Here is a 20132-nt window from a genome sequence, read left to right on the forward strand (position 1 = left end):
AACGAAATTACGACTGTAATTAATGGACTTAAAAAGCTGGGTACTGCGGAGTCGACCAATTTTATTTTGCAAGCCAATGGAAAACTGCTTGAAAAATTTCTCAAGTTTAAAACTGGTTTGCTCTTTCTCAGTTGATTCCCGCCAAAAACTCTGAGCCAAGAGTGCTCGAGCCCCCATGACTCTATCAAAGTTTGTTTACATACGTGTTTCGCCAAAGTATATTTTACTGTAATTGAAAACTCAGCTGCCTCATAAAAACTATGCTGGTTTTTATACTTTCATCACTAAGCCTGTTGGTTTTTATCTTTGAGCTTAAAATTAAGAATGTGTTATGAAAAAGTATAGAACATTTTTATGAGATTACAATGCTTGACGGTAGATAAGAACAGTAACTGCATTTGCTGCTTCTGAATGTTTGGCTCCCGCTTGACAGTTCACACTGGCTCCCAAGTGACAAGCACCTTTAGTGAGTCCGCAGTACTCAGTTAAAAAGTAGTAACGGTTCGCAAGGTGTAGTTCAAGTAGTTATTGCTGCAATTAATGTAATTAATCAATTACAGCTCTTGACTGCGTCAGAGTAAAAGGCTTTTGCCTGCCCCTCGATTGCAACCTCAGGAGAGAGGTTTGCGAATTTACTCATTTTTCTATGTGTTGCTTCCATCTTTGTTCAAGCGCAACGCTACTGTATCTGTCTCTTTGAGTCTGGCAAAGTTTCCAGTCTTCTTGATGCTATGTCTACGATCAAATCGACACCAGGCAGACAACACCTTCTCAGAAAAAAGTTCTGAACTTTAACCACCGCGTAAAATCTCCCCTCGTTTAATATTTGCATAAAGGACGAAATTGTATACAAGCTTCTTTGCAACATAGCTGATCTATGCGATATTTAGCTTAAATTTACATGAAATGTCGTGTAAAATTACGCCAAATATAGCGTTAATTTTGTGTGCGCTGTATATCGCAGAAATTTACATAAATTTTTCATACGGTATTGTCGATATTTTCGACAACTGTTAATCTTGCCGCTGCCTTCTTCTGCATATTGTGTTCTTTTTTTTAGGAATTCACACGTTCAACCAGCAATTGGGTTCTTTAAGGATATTGAGGTAAATGCATATTCGTAATCTGTATAAAAAATGGAACCCAAACCCAACATTTCATCAATTTTGGTACACTGAAACTATTTTAAATAAGTACTATTACATTTGCAAAAATCTCTTTATTAGCGCCCCTCGGTGTCACTTTGTATGGGAGCGAGCTGTCAGTTTATTAGTTTAGTGTCAAACAGTGAAGTTGTTATTTTGCCTTAAATCATAATTTAAAAATCGAGATGAAAGTGTGTGGATTCGAAAAAAATATCGCTGTGCTCAGAAAACGAAGCTCTTTCAGATGATGTATAAAAAACGATACATTTTTCAAAATTAAAGAACCCAATTGAAGCCAGTACACTACTATCCAAGCAACACGCCTGTTCTATAACAGTTTATGTTACCTTTATATGACTGAATTTGGCTGTATAGCAGTTTACTCAACATAATTATATGATTTTGTGTTGCTTGGGAAAATAGTTTTGAATATAACATCCCAAGTAACAATTTTGGTTTTATAAGGGTTCTGAAGACCGTGATTTAGACTTGTAGCATACTTTAAAACCTTGATAAAACTTACAATGTTACTTGGGATGTGATTTTAACTGCCGTCTGCCGTTAACTTGTGTTTTGCTTCAAATAATCAAGCTTAAGAAGAAGAAAGACTTTGTTAATGTACATTGAATTACGGCTCCACAAAGCTTACGTAACTGAGCCTTAATTAATAAATGAATCATTAAAAAAATAATTAAAAACTGTTAAGGTGGTCATTCCCATACACAATTTGAAACACAGACAAACAGACGTCGCATTCGTAATTATGTGCATTGTTTCTTGTATTTAATGATTTATTTTAATATAATAATTAATCATTTTGTTCGACCATTTTCCACAGAGATGGCGCTGTTCCGCTGGTAGGAAGTGGTAAAAATCCCCATAAAGAAATGGAGAGAAGTGGGAATAATTCGCTTTCGGTGCATATTCAGGTCAAAAAAAGTGAACGACAACCTAAAGAAATTAATCAGGGACTTTGTCGTTCAGTTTTTTCCCGGAAATTATTGTTATGCAAGCTACAATTAAATAAAAATGATTTTTCCCCATACAATTTTACCTGCTTTACTACCAGTCCCCAGAGAGCCAAAAAAATTCAAATTTGAGAGAGAAATTCTCTTTCACGAGCTCAATCTCTCAACATGCCATGTATTTTGTTGACACTCGAATTGTGATTTCCCTTTCACAGATTACAAAATAGAGTACCTGACACTACAAAACAAGTCTGGTTCCTCTATATATGCATTTGCTTTAACATTTGAAGTCCCTCCTTTTTTACATATTCTGCGCAAAAGATACTTTATGCCCCGCCCCATACATAAAATTCGGCGGGAAATTCTGTGAGGGGTGAGCTATTTTGCGTGCAGAATGTGTAAAAAAGGAGGGACTTCGAATAATAATCTAAATGCATATATAGAGGTACCAGACATGTTTTGCACTGCAGTGTCCTCTGTGAACAATTATAAGAAAACAGATTGTGTCTAGTTTCCGATAGATGTCAACGCAAACAACAGCTGTGACATCTGATGGAACATGAATGCAGAAGCTTGACAAAATGATTAATTTCAATAAGTTGATATAGACAGCACCGCCACGCTACCCATTACAGTTTTGTCGAGGGGTTTTGACCAAGCATGGATGATGATCGGTAATCAAAAATTACTATTTTTTTTCGAAATTATCATTTAATTTTGAATTACTGGGTAATCAAAAAGTAATCAAAATAATCATTAATAATGTATGAATAACTTCAGTAACTTATGCTGTTTCGCAAATCATTCGATAATCATGAAAATAATCCAAAAGTAACTCCGTGAATATTTAAGTTCAAAAATGTACAGTTCGTCCAGCAGTTCATACTAAAGTATTTTTAGGGGCTTCTATCATCACTGATTACCCGATGAGTGTTTATCAAATGACCATGAAACTTGGGTTATTATGCAATTATGAACATTATGTCGTTACTTTTAGATTACTTTTATTACCTTAGATTACTTTTGTTACATAAAGAATCACAATTTGATGGTTCAAAACAAAAACTACACTCGAATCCCAGTATAACGAGAATAAACGATTGACAGTGAAACTTTCTAATTTCGGTTTTTCTTTGAACGTTTTTTTTTTATTTGACGCAATGATGAAGCCATAGCGTGTGTTGTTGTCATTCCCCTTTGTTTTGGAATAATTTTAATTCCTATATTTTTTTAAATCAATGGCACACTCCATCTAGCTGAAGATTTTTTAGTAGAAAGCCCGCATTAACTTCTACTTATAGAAACAAAATCATACCAATCTGACGTTTGCTGTTAGAGATAGAGCGATTTCCCGGGTTTACCTTTGTTGTGGAATGATTTTAATTCGTGATTTTTTTTAAACTCAATGGCACACCCCATCAAGCTGAAAGTTTTTACAGTAGAAAACACGCATTAACTTCTACTTATAGAAAAATTTCATTCGAGAACCAAAAGCTACAAAGTACTTTTCATTAGTTGTATAATAATCACAGTAATTCATGGTAATTTCATAGGCACTCACCGGTAATCAATGTTGGTAAGAACCCCTCGAGTATTGTCCATTCAACTGAAATCCGATGCAAAGTTTAGGCTGGCAGCACTTCTTCTATTGCTTCGAAAGTGTAACTTCGCATTGCAACTCACACGTGACTTTTGATTAGTGGTGCGAGAGCAATACGGTAATCATTTGGTAGGGTAAATGCATCAATAGTGGAGGTACGTTAGAGTAATATGTTCCTTTAGTGGCTTGTGGGGTCTCCATAAGCCACTATAGGAATACATTGCACGGAACGTACCTCAACTATTGGTGCGTTAACCCTAATAATGTTTTATGGACAAAATTGCCATTACTTTTTTGTACTGTGGCCGTTAAATTAGTGTTGTTTGAGTGTGTGTGCTTATACACATGCCTTTTTAATGCATCAGATTTGGAATTCGATCCTGAGAACTGTTCGTGTGTGCTGCTACCGTTGTCTTCGTTCGATCTCACTGGACCACAGTTGTTTTCATATAGGGGGCTGGCAATTCACATCGCATTGAAATGCAAAACACTTTAAATTCATCTGTTTTGAACAGTAGTGTGATTCAATGCGCAATACACTTGAACTGATAGTGAAAATTTTTCAACATTTCAAAGTTTGAAACACTAGAAATCAACGTGTATAACACATTGAATAAAGGTGAAATACACTTTAAATAAATGTGATAGCAAATTTAATAAAATCAAGTGTTTAAACATTTCGATAAGACTGGTGGTTTTTTTTTTTCAGTGTATGAAGAAGATTGATTAGGGCCGGTTCAAATATTATGTAACGCAAAAAAAACTGAGTTTATAGACCCCCACATCACGCACTTTTCCTATGCCGAATGCAATTATATGATTGCATTATAGAACGCATTGTTTGCATTCAAGGGTGGATTGCTCTAAGAGCGAGTAGAAAATGAATGCTCCTTGCACGCTTATTGTGGCAGAGGGTAGTATCCAAATTTGACCTACTTTTTACAGATTGATCTACAATTTTCATGTATTGTTAAGCAAAATACTGCCCTTTTCAGCATACTTGTCCCATTCGTTAAAATAGCAAGCTGAGAAAAGTGGATGATTTTTTCTCCATGCGCTCTTATGGATAAAACAGCATAGTTTTGGTATTTTTCGCGACTTCTTCTGAACAAAGTAGGAAACTTATCGTACAGTGATGGTACTTGTCAATAGATTCCAAAGTATAACTCATTTTCGATAAAAATGCTAAGTGGACTTTTATGCCGCACAGGCAAAATAGGTAATTACCACAACACATCCCTTAGCTCGTCATTGTCAAAGAGCAAAATTATCATCCCAACACAAAGCTACCTATCTTCTGTGTAAAATCCTTCTGAAGCAAATTATTTGTATGGGGAAATGAACAAAGGAAACGCATGATAGTTGACGCGCATGCTTCTATCCAAATGCACGATTACTTGCACCTCCATCAAATCTGTTCCGCGTCATTTTAAGCGGTTTGTAAATCTTCCTGAACTTGTAAAGCAGTTGAAATAGATGTCAACAAAATAGAAGATCTTAAAAAAAAACATGCATTTCACCCCTCCCAAGCATACACACCAAAATCAGAAAAAATCTGCATGCCGTATAACTACAACTCAACCAAGCTGAAAACTCACCTGGATTCGGTTGCGATTGGTAGGATTGCTTCTTCATCCACTCGAAGGGGCTTTTGACCGGCGTCGGACGGGAAGCTATCTGCGGCGACGAGGATCCATTCGGCGCTCCCGGACTGGACATATCGCTGCCGGAGACGGTAATCGGCGGCGACGGTATACTGTGCAGTCCATCCGGGCAATGTTCGCTGGCATTGTTATTGTTATTGGCGCCCGGCGTAGTCTGTCCGAGGTGCAGCCCACCAGGACTTGGTCCATGCGGTAGCAGTGTCGCTTGTGGTGGCGTAGAAAAATTCTCATGCCCCGTCCAGTCCGGGCTGGACTGATGGAATACATGCGGATGCGGATAGTACATCGGTTGGGGTGAGGATTCTCCATCACCGATGAACTGCGGATGCGGCGGCTGATGCTGGTAGTTTCCCGGATACCACCCGGAAGACGCCGAATACGGCAGGTTGCCGCTGTGGTTCTTCGGGTACATAGCAAAATGATTGTAATAGGACACCATTTTCAAGGTTGCGGTTTCTACACTATTATCACCAACTATTTTCCACTACAGATTAATCCAAATCGTTGTAACGTTTCGTAATGCTCTTACAATACACTATTCATCTTCACCACCATTGTGTACTGACGAGTTGTTTTCCAGTTTTCAGGTTCACCCATAAATCACAACATATCATCAGCGAGTAATCTTCAAGTGACACTTTGGTCCAAATCGCTCCCGTAAGTACACTTTACTGTCAATCAAATTATTAAACGTAACAATTGGGCAATAAATAAGTTTTCACTCTCATAATCCGTGGTGCTCTCCGGGTGCTCGTAGCCCTGAGCTGAGGCACCTTCAACAGAATGTCACTATGATTCAAAATTCCAAACCCGGAGCAGAAACGAGGCACAACTTTACTCAACGAATTACGGTCTCCGACTGACGGGTAAGATTATTACCCATGTTTACTTTGCACTCGACTGGGGGCGGTACCGGTGCCATTGTTCGACCAATCAACGAACCCCGGCAGACATTTCTGTACCTGCTAGCCAATCGCATGCGCGCTTTCCGCTCATTCCGCATACTGCGTCAATGGAGTGAATGAAACAGACTGATGTCTGTAATCTGCACTCGTGTCGTCTCTTGCCGTTAACCGCTGCAGAGTGGTCGCATCTCACGTACGCCATTTGTGATAACACGCAAACCGCGACGTTTCGCCATCCAAAGGCGTTGGGTGTTATCCATAGACCCAAGGCCTCGGGATCCGATTCGGAACACGGCGCACTGGTGGAAGAACTGCGAAAAACACCACTTGCAGCACGAAACGGGAAAGAAGCAGATACGCGCGATAATGATGTTTGATTAATGCCATAAAAACCATATTTATTTCACTCCGACCATCCCGTCGCAGTGCCGCGTGCTGCCGAGGCGTGTTCTCCGAACTTGGTCCGGAACTTGGCAGGATTGTCTTTCCTAATGACATGGATGGATGGATTGATGGGGGTGAGGAAAGAGCATCGGCTGACATTAAGGGCTGCTAATGAATATAACGTACCCGCATAAAAGTTGTTCCAATTCGGGGAAGCTGTTACGGAGAGAGAGAGACTGTGGTAGATGGGGCGCGGCGGTTTATTTGGAACTAATCAGCCATAAAAAGGCGTCCCGACGTTGTTGTTCGCCTATTCAATTATTTTTGATGGATTTTACTTGTGGTTTTGGGCGCGGGGATTCCTAATGAATGAGTAGTTCATTATAAATACTGATTCCAGGCAGTTGTATTGGTGAAGATCTGACGTTCAGCTAATAATAGTAAAACAACTTTTATTTCCATTCACTGGTCCAAACCCATCCCCCTTGAGGCTTGAGGCTAATATTAAATTGTCTTTTTGCACTAAATATGTGAGTTGACTTTTACACTTTCCACATGTACGGAATATTAATCAATCATTTTGTATGACTAATATCGATAAATAATGTATGTTCAATATCCCACGACAAAATAAACTCTGTAGTTGTATCAAAATGCAGGGAAAACTATTTACCTTCGAATTGTGAAGATATTGAAATGGAAATTTCTTTTTGTATTTAGGTCATTGTAGTAAACATACACTTAGATTTTTTTGCCGAGATGGGCACCACCGATAAGCTTGACATTTTATATTGCTGGATCTCAGTAAAAAAAACTTGTCGAGATTCAGCTAGCAAACGGGAATTTTGCCAAGATCTCAGTAAAAATAAATGCAGGGCCTGTTCAACTAAAACCAGCTCCCTCTTGTACTGTAATCATGGATGGCACAAGGGTTGAGTGGTCCGCCGAAGTAACCTATCTCGGGATGTTGTTTGACGAAATGCTCCTATTCCGCTCGCATGTGGAAAATCGTAGTCAAGTGTTCCACCTTGTTTAGGTGTCTGTATCCACTGATTTGCCGCAGATCTCGCCTCTCAAGGTGAACAAACTGGCTGTCTACAAACAAATCATAGCACCTGCGATGCTCTATGCATCTCCGGTGTGGGAATCATGTGCACAGACTCACAGGAACAAAATCCAGGTCGCTCAGAACAGAGTGCTGAGGATGATCCTCGATCGTCCCTTTGGCACAAGAATGTTAGACCTCCATCAAGAGGTGAACGTTCCAAAATTAGATTTCAAAATTGATGACATTAAGACTAGGTTTGTGCAGAAATGCAATACACCAGAACATGCTTTGATAAGCAATTTGTATATAGTAGATAAGATTTATACAGTAGTTACAGGTTAGTTGTAGTTGTAAATAGTAGTTATAAGTAGTCTTCTTTTCGAATTCAAAACAAACCAATCCTACCAAGGTGGTCATTCTCTAAAACAGGCCTGATAGGACTAGGAACTGTAATTAATAATTAAAATCTCAAATGTACTAAAGTTGAAAAGACGTATCTGTGTCACTTGATAATCCATACATGTTAACCAAACAAATACAAGATATAAAGATCATTTAAAGTCAAGTAGGGTCTGCTCGGCGGTCCCAATCTCAGCAAAAAATCAAAGTGTGTACCGCAGGATAATATCTCGCGCAACACGAGAAAAGTGCCTATCATTGTTGATCAATTCTCTTCATCGATTTTCTCTTTCGCGAATAACCCGACTGCAAATGAATTTCCCATTCACTGTGTTGTTTCAGGCGCAAGCCAACATCATCTTCTGCCGAACTGTGCTGCGAGCTTAGCGAGAAATTCGTTTATGTTGCCGTGGTAAACCAAAGAGAAAGTTGATGAAGAGAATCGATCAACGAGGATAGGCCCTTTTCAAATTTTACGCGAGATATAAGCTATATATAAGTTGATCCAAGAGACGTTTCTCAGTTCCACTGACAGCTATAAATCTAGAATGTGTGAGTAATCTGGTTTTAATGGTGCAGAATGTAAACATAAACAAAGCAGAAATTCATTCAAGCTGAACATTGCATTAGGTCCTAAGTAATATTGACGGTCACGGCCATGTAAAGACATTCCCAGGTATTTTCAGCACACAGATCGATAAAAGAAGTTTTTATCTAGCATCTAGTACGACGGAAACTTACGGCAAAAAATAAATTTTATTATTACATCCAAGAATTACATTACACGAAAGAAAACGTCCACGAAGAGAATCGATCAATGTTACTTAGGACCTAATGCAATGTTCAGTTCTACCAACCGGTGGAAACTAACGTTTTTAGATTGGCTCACTACTTGACTAGCCTATTGGTCCCAAGCAAATCGATTAACGTACCCCATTCTAGTCAATGTTTCGAGGGGTGCATCGATTAGCTTGTGACCGAAGATAGTACCAGAGCTGAGCCAAAAAGTTGAGCACGTTTCTTCGAGACCTACTAGTATTAGAGTTACCTCTATGGTTCTACTGTGATCGGTCAAAAGTTCTTAGTAAACAAAAAACTCAGCTGATCGCAACTGTCTCGTGGACAGCCTTATATCCGTATATATATATTGGTATTAAGGTTGTGTTCCATTTGGTGAATTTTCACTTAAATTTGACAGATGGAAAATTTTCAAATAAACCTACTATTCCAGCAGACTTATTTCTGACAGATAAGGAATCAATTTCGACGGAAACTTTCTTGAAAATGATCCAACAGTGGGCTTTTCGAACATTATAATTTATTTACGAAGCGTCAAATTTAAGTGAAAAAAGGAAGAAAAGAGACGGTTAAACTTTCCTCACGATACCAGTTGATATTTATGAAACATGGACAGTTTTGGCGTGTTGACATGCACTTCCAATGAATTTTACCAATACATTTAGAAATGAGGGGTTCGTGATGGAAAAATATTTCAAAAAGAAGAAGTAGACTAATTATTTACCCTTTGTAGAACCTTAACTAGGGGCTACTAGAGAGGGTCTAGCATAAGAGAGGAGCGGATTCAAAACAAACTGCCTTAGCAACTTATGCCTAGGTGATTTCTAGCAACACTGCCAATGCAATCAAGATAGACGCTGTTCGATTGGTTTGGGCTTTGACAGTTCGTTTGGCTCAAAACCAGCCAGTCCGCTCCTCTCTTATACTAGACACTCCTAGGGGCTACCAAGATTCAAACGTTCGAACAACCAATTTTGCATAGGGTTTTCGAAGCTACGTAATATAGAAATCACTGTATAATCTTATTTTATTCGTTTATTATAAGTACGTTTTATTTGTTTATTTGAATTCATGTTTTATTGAAATGGAATTATTAAATCAATTAATAAAACTGTTTTGTCTGAAAAAATTAATAATATTTTTCACAGCGAAAAATGGTGATTCATACTTCGGACACTTTATTTTTTAAAGAATGTTGGAATTGAGTCAATATTTTCGCCAGCAGTGTTCCCTGAATGGGATGATACCTATACATAGTGATTGTAAAACCATGGGCTGACTAAAGAAACAAGCGTGATATATTTGTAATGTTTATATCTTATATGTGTATAGGTATTTCAAGCTATAGTTATAAAGTGTTCGATTGCTTCTGATTTCTTTCAGGAGTTTTTTTTTAAACTACCTGTTGCGATTGCAACGAAACGTTATATTTCCAGTGATAACGTAAAAAATCCATGACGAACGAAAATTGAAGTGTATAGTAGTTTCTGTTTTCTTTTTGTTCATAGTAATTTTAGACTATTCGTAAACAGCAACAGCATAAATTCGTCCAGCATCTAGGTAAGTTTACTAGAAGTTTAATGGTTTATGTATAAGGAGACGTTTAGCGTCCCTTTTTGTGTTTAGTTGTTCAATCGATGATGGGGGTTGCTGTAAATTAGATTCTTATGTTAGGCTACGCATAACTATTAAAAAAAATAGGTTAGGTTTTTTGTAAAGTTTCAGGTATTTGTGAATGTCCCCGGGCAGCAGCTACATAATAAGTGATTCTAGGTTTAAATAGTTTTAAGAATTTATTTTCTGCAACATCAACGCACTAATTAATCTACGCTTACAACCGTACTATTTTATCGTGCTATCAGTTTTAGTTCACTTTTTATCCAATATGCATTTGATGCACTAATTTTAAGTAAGGTAAGCAAATTTGCATTTATTTTAACTAGCAATAAGAAGGAGTTCTAACAAATTTAAGCAAATTCACTAGGCTCATTTTTCCCATAGCGACCTTTGATGTTGTATCTGTCTGTCGGCGTTTTGTCCCACTTCATACATTAAATCAACAAACATAAATCGCTTATAGATGTACTTGGGACCAATAGGCTAAAAAAGTAGTGAGCCAATGTTAAACCGTTAGTTTCCATCGGTTGGGTATTCGCTGTGGAGGATGATAGAAAATGCAACTAACATTGTAATACATTTTTGGTATGCGTGTACTAATTCAGTTTTAATAGGTAACGTAAAACCTCAAAATCAAACTTTGGCAAATTTTTAGGCTTAAGATCGTCCCAAGGTCCAGTGGGAATCATTAATTCAATCATCGTTGTTTACATCAGACCAATTCTACCTCTTCACCTCTCCAATTTCCAAGGAAAGGATGCTGGGTTATTTATTAAACTAAATCAACGAATGTGTTGTCGTCAGTGATGTGATCGATGATTAAGATTTAGAACACAAATAAAAAAGGGTTGAGCTGGGGTTGAACTCGCGACCTTCTACTTGGAACGCGGAAACGGTAACCACTACTCCACCACAACTTTTGTCCATCTAAGTTCAATTTGACTTTTTGTCCATTTCGACCTTTTGTCCCTCTAAGTTCAATGGATCATATCATTCGAGCAGTTTAAAATGACGTTTCCTACCACTCGAACTTTAACGTGGAACAATATTTTGATATTTTTTCTTCTACAACCTCGAGAAAATAGGGTCTTATTTGTAATATGCTTGAAAAATCTGGAATTTATTGTTTCATTTCCGTAAAATCGCTGGTAGAAGGTCGTCTCAAAACTGCTCGACAATATGATTAATTCGATCTTTTTTCCTTCGATCTTATGCCCTTCGACCTTCTTCCTACAACCCCCACAACCATTTACGTGAGACACATATTAGGTCTGTTCCCGTAGTTGCACGGCGAATGAGAACAACCCAAATTTGAGTTGAGTTCACTCATAATCGCTAAAAGTGCAGGAACTCAGCGATGAGTAAATTTGCCTCATGTTTTCCCAGGTTTTTCCAGGATTTTCCAGGGAAAAATTCCCGAATTTGAGAAAAGTAAAGATTTGATTCACTCAGTCTATTGGTACTACTCCGAGACTGAATAAAATTTTCGTCAATTTCCACATTTTCCGGCAGACTTTTTAGGTTTTCCACAGGAAACCATGAGACAAATTTTACTCATCGCTGAGTTCCTGCACTTTTGGCGGTTATGAGTGAACTAAACTCAAATTTGGGTCGTTCTCATTCGCCGTGTGCTGTTATCCCTTTGGTTTTTTCCTTGATTTGTTTTCCGTCGATTTTGTTTTCCGTGCTGAGCACACTCACAATATTTTCAAATCTAAATAGATTAAAAGTTACGCTAAATTGCAACTTCCTGACCGACGCATAGCTCGGTATAAAGAGAGAGAAAACACACTTAGTATAAAAATGCTTTATACGAAGGCAAGTATAAATCCCTGTTATGTGTAATTTGTATAGTTTGCATTTATGCTTACGCTGTTTAATCTGAATGGGGACGACATTGATTTTGAGTGTTTTTGTTTGTTTTTAAAATATCGCACTTCAACCAGTTATCTTTATTACATGTTTAAAAAACAAAACAATATTACAACAGGAGATCTGCTAAGAAATCCACGAACCAAACATTTCCGGAACACGTTGCAGTGAAGGATTTAGTCGTGAAATCAATTTATTGTCTCATTATGCCAACAATCTCTTCCCATTTGTTAACATATCGCATCACAATCTTCCGGTACGCGTTGTACGCATTGATGTACATCCGGGCTGCAGATTTTCAGCGTAGGCCATAACGTTCTTATTGGTTTGCAGCCCATGACAATCCCAACCGAACCGGCGCTACACATGGTGCCTTTGCTGGTGGTCATATCGGATTACATCTGGTTTATCTATTTCGAAAATAGAAAATTTCCATTTAATGGATTATAAATTGCACAATTGTAAAATCGAGAGTTGCATCCAGAAATTTAGCTAAAAGCTTAAATCTACTCACCTTAACTTCTTTGGATTGATTCAGAAGGTCTAAAAGACATTTTTTTTTATTTCACAGCAAAAAAATAATTTTGATATCACGTCAAAGTGGATGCACTACAATCATGTCGAAAATATGGTGTAATATTACTTGCTAAAAAGGACAAAATTATCATTAATACAATGCATGAACTGACATTACGCTGCTTTTACTGCATTTGTTTATTTACGTGGTCATAAAAATTACATGAAATTTTCGACATGATTGTAGTGCATCCACTTTGACGTGATATCAAAATTATTTTTTTGCTGTGTTCCAATAGTCCAGAACATTTTCTTCCTTGTTTGGAATGCTGATGGTCTCCGGCAATTCAGCAAAGCACAGAAAAGATTCCTCTTCTAGTATTAATATTTAGTATAAAATGAAAATCTACATTAGATTACTTTTTATACACAGCCTCTAATCGAAAAATGTATAAATTTTATACATTCTGTGTTTAATAATATTTTCGAGTGCACCAATGCTACCGACGCACAGTGGTCTAGAACTGTGAAAAGACGGTCAAAAGTCATTATCTCATGAATCTTGCAATTTAGACTAATGGTGTCTTGAGGAAAGTTTCTGGATTTAACAATGACAAATCAATGATTAATCCTCCTAGAAGTGAGATTCAAAATTTATTTTTCCAAAAACTCTATATTCATGATCGGTGTCTTAGGCAAAGTTTTAGAAAATATTATAACAAGAAAGTTTGCTGAAGACGCTTGGTGGCTATTTCTTCATCTCATTGAAATATGAAACGTTATAAGTGGAAAACCTATTAATAAAAGTTTCTACTTAATAATTAATTTCTTTAAACTTCTACTGGTTCGTGCAACGTGAAGTTACTGTATGCATTGGAAACTACTCATCGTACTGTTTCTCAAACAAATCAGGAGTTCCACAGGGTAGCACTTTGGGACCACTGCTCTTCTCTTTATTTGTGAACGATGTAACGTTTATTCTACCACGTGGAGGTAAATTGTTTTTTGCCGATGACTTGAAGATTTATCTAGTCGTTCGAGGCTATGCCGACTGTTTAGCACTACAAAACCTTCTTGAAATCTTTAATGATTGGTGTGAACGTAATTTTATGGTCCTGTGCGTCTCAAAGTGCTGCGTAATTAGTTTCCGTCGAACTGCGGTTTTGTTTGATTATAACGTTGCGGGGACTGCAGTTCAACGTGTCGATCACGTTAAAGACCTAGGTTTCATGTTGAATGAAAAGCTCACATAAACTCGCCACTTCTCAACCACGATCGACAAAGCTAATCGTCAGCATGGTTTCATGTTCAAGATATCTAAGGAATTTCGTGATCCTCTGTGTTTTAAAGCCCTTTACTGTTCATTGGTACGCTAACTACTGGAATACGCGAGTGTTGTCTGGAATCTCTACCACGCAGTATGGAGTGGACGATTCGAAGCTGTTCAACGCAAATTCGTCAGATACGCACTGCGCTATCTTACATAGAGTGATCCGCTGAATTTACCACCGTATGTTGACCGCTGTCGTTTACTGGGTTTGGATCAGGCAATTTTTATTTTCAATGAAAGATCTCACGCGATATTTACAGTCATACTTCTGTCACTTTAATCGGCTGAGAAAACGATGACAGAGATTTTCTTCAAAATCTCATCGATTTTTTTGTCATGACAGAACGTGACAGTGCTGTGATCATCGAGATTATAAGCTTATGTATTGCTATTAAAGTTACTTGTTTCAAAGAAATCTTAAAAATATATTCACCCTACCGAAAACATACGGTTACTTGCTTAAATTCATCTAAATCAGTTAGAAATGTTGATGTCAAAACTGCATAAAAATTATTCTCATGAGTGCTTGATCATTGGAAAATGACAAAAAAGCTAATGATTGTTCGTTTCGTCTCGTGATAGTGAGAGGACCTGTTTTCTCATTGTCGCATGACGGCCGTGATATTTACCAGCTCTGGTTTGGATACTCTTGCTAAGCGACGAAACATATCGCAGGTCGTCATCATTGCTAAAGTTTTGCTCGCAGAATATGATTTTCCTGAGTTACTGGCCAAAATTAATCTGTATTCTCCTGCCCGAACACTCCGTCCGAGAACCTTGCTACATGAAGTAGTACATGCAACAAACTATGCTGCAAACAGTTCCTTTGCCGCCATGATTCATCAATTGAACGAAGCCTCTGACCTATTTGACTTTGACATCAATGCCTCCAGGTCTCGTCATCGTTTGCTGTCGGCCAATTTTTAATTTTTAATGAGTGACTACATTTAGATTTAAGTGTTTCATTGAGACTATCAAGTCAGATGGACTGTAATAATAATAAATAAATAAATTTGTCATTGTCAAAAGAAGTACCTTTTAATATCTAGAAACTTTCCTGAAGACATCATTAGTCTAAATTACAAGATTCATGAGATAATGACTTTTGATCGTCTTTTCACAGTTCTAGACCACTGTGCGGCGCCGACTGGGATTGAACCCAGGCCTGCTGGGGTGAGAGGTAATTACGCTTACCACTACACCACCAGCACCACTATATGCCTTTGTTATTAGTTGCTGTAAGAAAATAATACACGCTAACTTAAAAGTACCCATTAAAGAATAAAAAAAAGACCAATTTTGAAGAAAAATGGCTTAACTCATGAAATGAGTAAAACAGACTTTACTCATTAATGAGTATTCGATGAATACGTCAAAAAATTTACCCTTTTTGTTTCTGTAGATGAGTAAAAAGTACCCGTTTTGTTGATTTGTGTTTTCCTTCATGGGACTACCAGGCAATAAACAAATTAAATCCTATAAAAAAAATCCTAAATAAATTAAACACGTCATCCTCTTTATTGCATATAATCACAATAATTACCATATATCCGAGTTCCGAGGCATCAAGTTGTCCTTGCAAAATAACACTTTTAGAACTCGATCCAGTTCACTGCTGGTCGGTCCGCGAGAGATGCTGCTCATCGCACAGGTCCGCTTTTCCCCTTTTCTTCGCTAGCCTGAAACGGAACACATTTTCAAAATACGTGTCTTAGTTTTCATCATGCACTTCTAACATAGAGGTAACTCTAAGACCAGAAGGTCCCAAAGAAACGAGCTCAACTTTTTGGCGCAGCTCTGGTACTATCTTCGGTCCCAAGCTAATTGATGCACCCCTCGAAAGCTAGGAAAATCCACGAACCCCTCATTTTATCTGTCAAACTTTCATAGCGAATCAAAACAAACATAGTGTAGTACTGGAATTTATAGTAGAATGGGATACGTTAATCTTTTGCTTGGGACCAATAGGCTAGTCAAGTAGTGAGCCAATTTCAAATCGATAGCTTCACAGCAAAAAATAAATTTTAATATTACATCCAAGAGAATGATCTTCAATCATGTCGAAAATTTCATGTGATTTTATGGCCACAAAAATAAACAAATGCAGTAAAAGCATCGTAATGTTTGTGCATGCACTGTATTAATGATAATTTTGTCCTTTTTGGCAAGTAATATTACACCATATTTTTGACACCATTGAAGTGCATCCACTTTGATGTGATATCAAAACTAATTTTTTGCTGTGTTCGTATTGGTTGTTGCTTCTAATTCTTCCCTCTTAACAACCTGTTCCAAATCCCTATAACGACAAAAAATTAAACACTTTGTCAGAGATGTGTTGACGTTGATTGAAAGCATGTTTTTACCCATTCTTTTTTGCAGAAGACATTTACTCACATGGGGAAAAAGTACCCGCTTTTTGTTTTTTGAAAATACCCTTTTTGACAGATTTGAATAACTTCAAAAAATGAGTACAAGATACTCATTTAATGGGTACTTCCGAGTTAGCGTGTATGGTGCAGAAAGTACGGGAACATACTTTTGCTTTTTGTTGTACTGAATCTTACTGAAAAGCAAGTACGGAAACAGACCTATTCTTAATTACCGTTAAGCTTCAAACCGGCAAGTTAAAGAATAGTAAAAAAATAATAATTTTAATATCACATCAAAGTGGATGCACTTCAATCGTTTCGAAAATATGATGTAATATTACTTGCCAAAGAGGACAAAATTATCATTAATACAGTGCATGAATTGCTGCTTTTACTGCATTTGTTTATTGTTGTGGCCATAAAAATTACATGAGATTTTCGACATGATTGAATTGCATCCTCTTGGGTGTAATATTAAAATTTATTTTTTGCTGCGTATAGTAAATATGTAAACTTTCTTACGTCAGCGTGACTTTGCCGTTATAGCTACATTCAGTTACATATTTATATATGTCGCTGAAATTCCGGAACGATACCAGCGGACTATCGAAGGCCGGCCTTGTCATGGCGATACCCAGCCTGGTCAACCGGCGACTACAGCGATGGCGGTCTGACTAGCGCGTCTACCGTTCGTTGGATGCCGTGCGATAGCGCATGGTGTTTTGGTGGTGGTCTGGTATGACGGATTGTGGAGCTGGTCCCGATACACCGGCACCCTCTGTCGAACCGAGAAGGGAATCTGTCTTTAGCAATTAGGGACGTCCTCCTTCATGATGAACAATGGTCCTTGGGAATTAATTGCGAATTCGTTTATTATCGTGCGAAACCGAACTTTATGTCAGTGCTAACATCAACCTGAGCTAGGCTTTAAAAACAAACGAGATAACTGACGTTTGTCAGAAAAAAAGCAGACCGAATCTTGATACCCGATCCAGGTTGGAACTGAATAATAAACGAATTCTCTATAAATATACCTTGACTAGAAAGTCACTTCTACCGTAGCGTCCAATGGCGGTCCGAGACTCGTTTAGAAAAGGTCCTGAATCGGAGAAGTCGGTGTTCAACGGGTCACTACGATTCACTACTTACACTAGATTTTCTAGATAGGGAAATGGCTCTAATGTTGGCCTATGGATCTAAGATTGGGCCCATCGCTAAAAATCTGCTATTTGTCAATTTTATCTAGATGAACGCGTCATTGGGACGATACTAATGGATATTTTTGGCCGCTATTGAAAATTTAGTCGATTGCTGAATTTATGTATGGGCCCACAATAGGAGCATTTAGATCGATATTACATCCATTTCCCCTATTAATTCTACTCCTCTAGCAAATCACTTATGGTCTACACGCTTAAAAGTGAACGATGGTCGAACGATGAATATTGCAATACCCTTCAGCCCATCACCCCGTGACTCTGTGTCACCATTTTGCTGCGGCCATGCACGCCTTATTCAGCAATCGTCCGTTAAGCATGGCCGTGTCGTCTGCCCACTGGGTTTCACCACTATAGTTTAAATTTACCTGAAGGCTCGATCAAAACCAAATAAGAAGAATTTAGTTAGTTGGTTTTGCATTAAATCGAGACTTTCAGCATCTAGGTGAGTCCGTAAAACGGGGTCAATTCTGACCATTTTATCACTGATATATCTCATTATTTTTCTAAAAGTGCAACACTTTTGTTGGTTCAGTGCGTAAAAATGCATCCTATTTCAACAACATTTCATCAAGGACTATAGCTGAACAAAAACAAAAAGAAACCTCAGTGATCAATTACATCCCGCCGATCAATTTGACCGCGTTTAACGGTACCGCGTGGTTACAAATTCAGTTTTAAAAGATAAATTCATCCGAACAAAACGTTAAACTTCAAAAACAAACCTTGGAAAATTATTAGACGTCCTCGATCAAAAAGTATCCCAATTGCTGTAATTAATAAGCGTAGAAAAATTGAATATATTTTGCTTTTAGGTTATGACAGGCAGGGTTGCTTCCACTCACTTGCTATAAAAAATGTTTTTTTTTCAGAATAATGAATTCATTCGGTGTTATAATGATAATTACAACTTGTAATATACTAGAAGAGGGTGTGAAGTATATGTTTGGCACATAAAACCTAACAATGTTGCATTCAGAACGCCACAATCAGCGATTTTACTACTCGTGAGCGCTCACTCTGAGTGAACGCTCACGAATCATAAAATTGCTGATAGAAACGCTCTGAAAGCGAAATTGACAGGTTGTATGTGTCAAACACATACATTACAATCTTTTCTTGAAACTTACAAGTACAACATATCACGATTACTTCTAATGATTGAATAATTCCGAAAAACTTTTTTTTTATAGCAAGTGAGTGGAAGCAACCCTGATGACAGGTTATGACTAAAGCTCGTTAATTTACACAATAGGAATCAGAGATGAAATCAATCATTTAACGAATAAAATAATTGAGAAAAAATGCTGAACGGCTTAAAAATGAACACACAACCATTTTGGTGAGAGACATTTTGCCTAAAGCACTCTACACGGAGGAAAAATACTACCCAAAATTTGAGTTCTTTTTACTTAATATTGACTTCAGCCTCTCACTTGCACTCGTTCTTGTTGTCAAAAAAGGAACGAGAGATTCGACCCAACGATATAGTTCAGCCCAATAAGTTACTTTTGAGTAAATTGCATATTCTCAAATTTACGTGAATTAAACTTAATTTTGGGTAGAATATACTTAAGAGCAGGTAATTTTTTTGCTGGTGTTAAATGGAAACTACTATATGCGATTTACTCAAATTTGGGTTATTGGGCTGAACCCCAGAATTGAGGGAAAAGTACTTAATTTTGGGTAGTTTTTCATCTCCGTGTAGTAAAAGTATGGACGACTGTCACCACATAACTGAAAAAAAAACTTGTTCCAATCGAGCAAAACAGTGCATTTTGACGGTTCAATTGGAGCAACTTTCTACATACCTCCATATTTTTACTTAGAGGACTTTAGTCTAGCCGGAAAGTTAAGGAATCTCAATAAAACCATCTTTTCGACAATAGTAAATATGTAAACTTTCGTACATCAGGGTGATCTCGCCGTTATAACTACATTCAGTTGCATATTTTTATGTAAAGCTGTCCCTTTGCATGCTCACTTGCTGATGGGATGTTTACACTTATGCTATTTCACTAGCGCTAATGAGCCAGCTGCTAGCACAAAAAGCTCACCAGCATAATGTAAACAGGGCATCTGCGTATACCAGCATGAGATTTCAGAACTGAAATTCGGGCTTGTTGGCTAGTAAACTAGCGGTAGCAAATCCGCACAGATGTAAACACTTAAGGCTACTAATGATGAAATCTTTCTACCCGTTCGATTGACTATAGCTGCCACCAGTTCAACGTCCGCCAAAATAGGGTGTTCTGTTTCTGCTCCTCCTTTTGCCACCAACACACAAGCACCTACCC

At 37.7% G+C, this 20132-nt stretch overlaps 1 protein-coding gene across 2 annotated transcripts in view; it reads right to left on the reverse strand.

The window, feature by feature from the left end:
* The window catches only part of cad (caudal), a 68227-nt gene extending 61970 nt beyond the window's left edge, over nt 1-6257 (reverse strand). Inside the window, exon 1 of one of the 2 annotated variants that reach the window (XM_065236762.1) lies at nt 5312-6257. In XM_065236762.1, the coding sequence (XP_065092834.1) occupies nt 5312-5816 (505 nt within the window). In that variant the 5' untranslated portion in view covers nt 5817-6257. The remainder of the gene's footprint in view (nt 1-5311) is intronic. The other variant, XM_065236763.1, reaches the window with a different exon arrangement.
* Between the last annotated feature and the right edge of the window lie 13875 nt (nt 6258-20132).

Source organism: Ochlerotatus camptorhynchus, unplaced genomic scaffold (assembly GCF_037179485.1).
Source record: "Ochlerotatus camptorhynchus isolate MF236.1 unplaced genomic scaffold, CSIRO-AGI_Acam_v1.1 ptg000574l, whole genome shotgun sequence".
In the NCBI taxonomy this organism is placed as follows: domain Eukaryota; kingdom Metazoa; phylum Arthropoda; class Insecta; order Diptera; family Culicidae; genus Ochlerotatus; species Ochlerotatus camptorhynchus.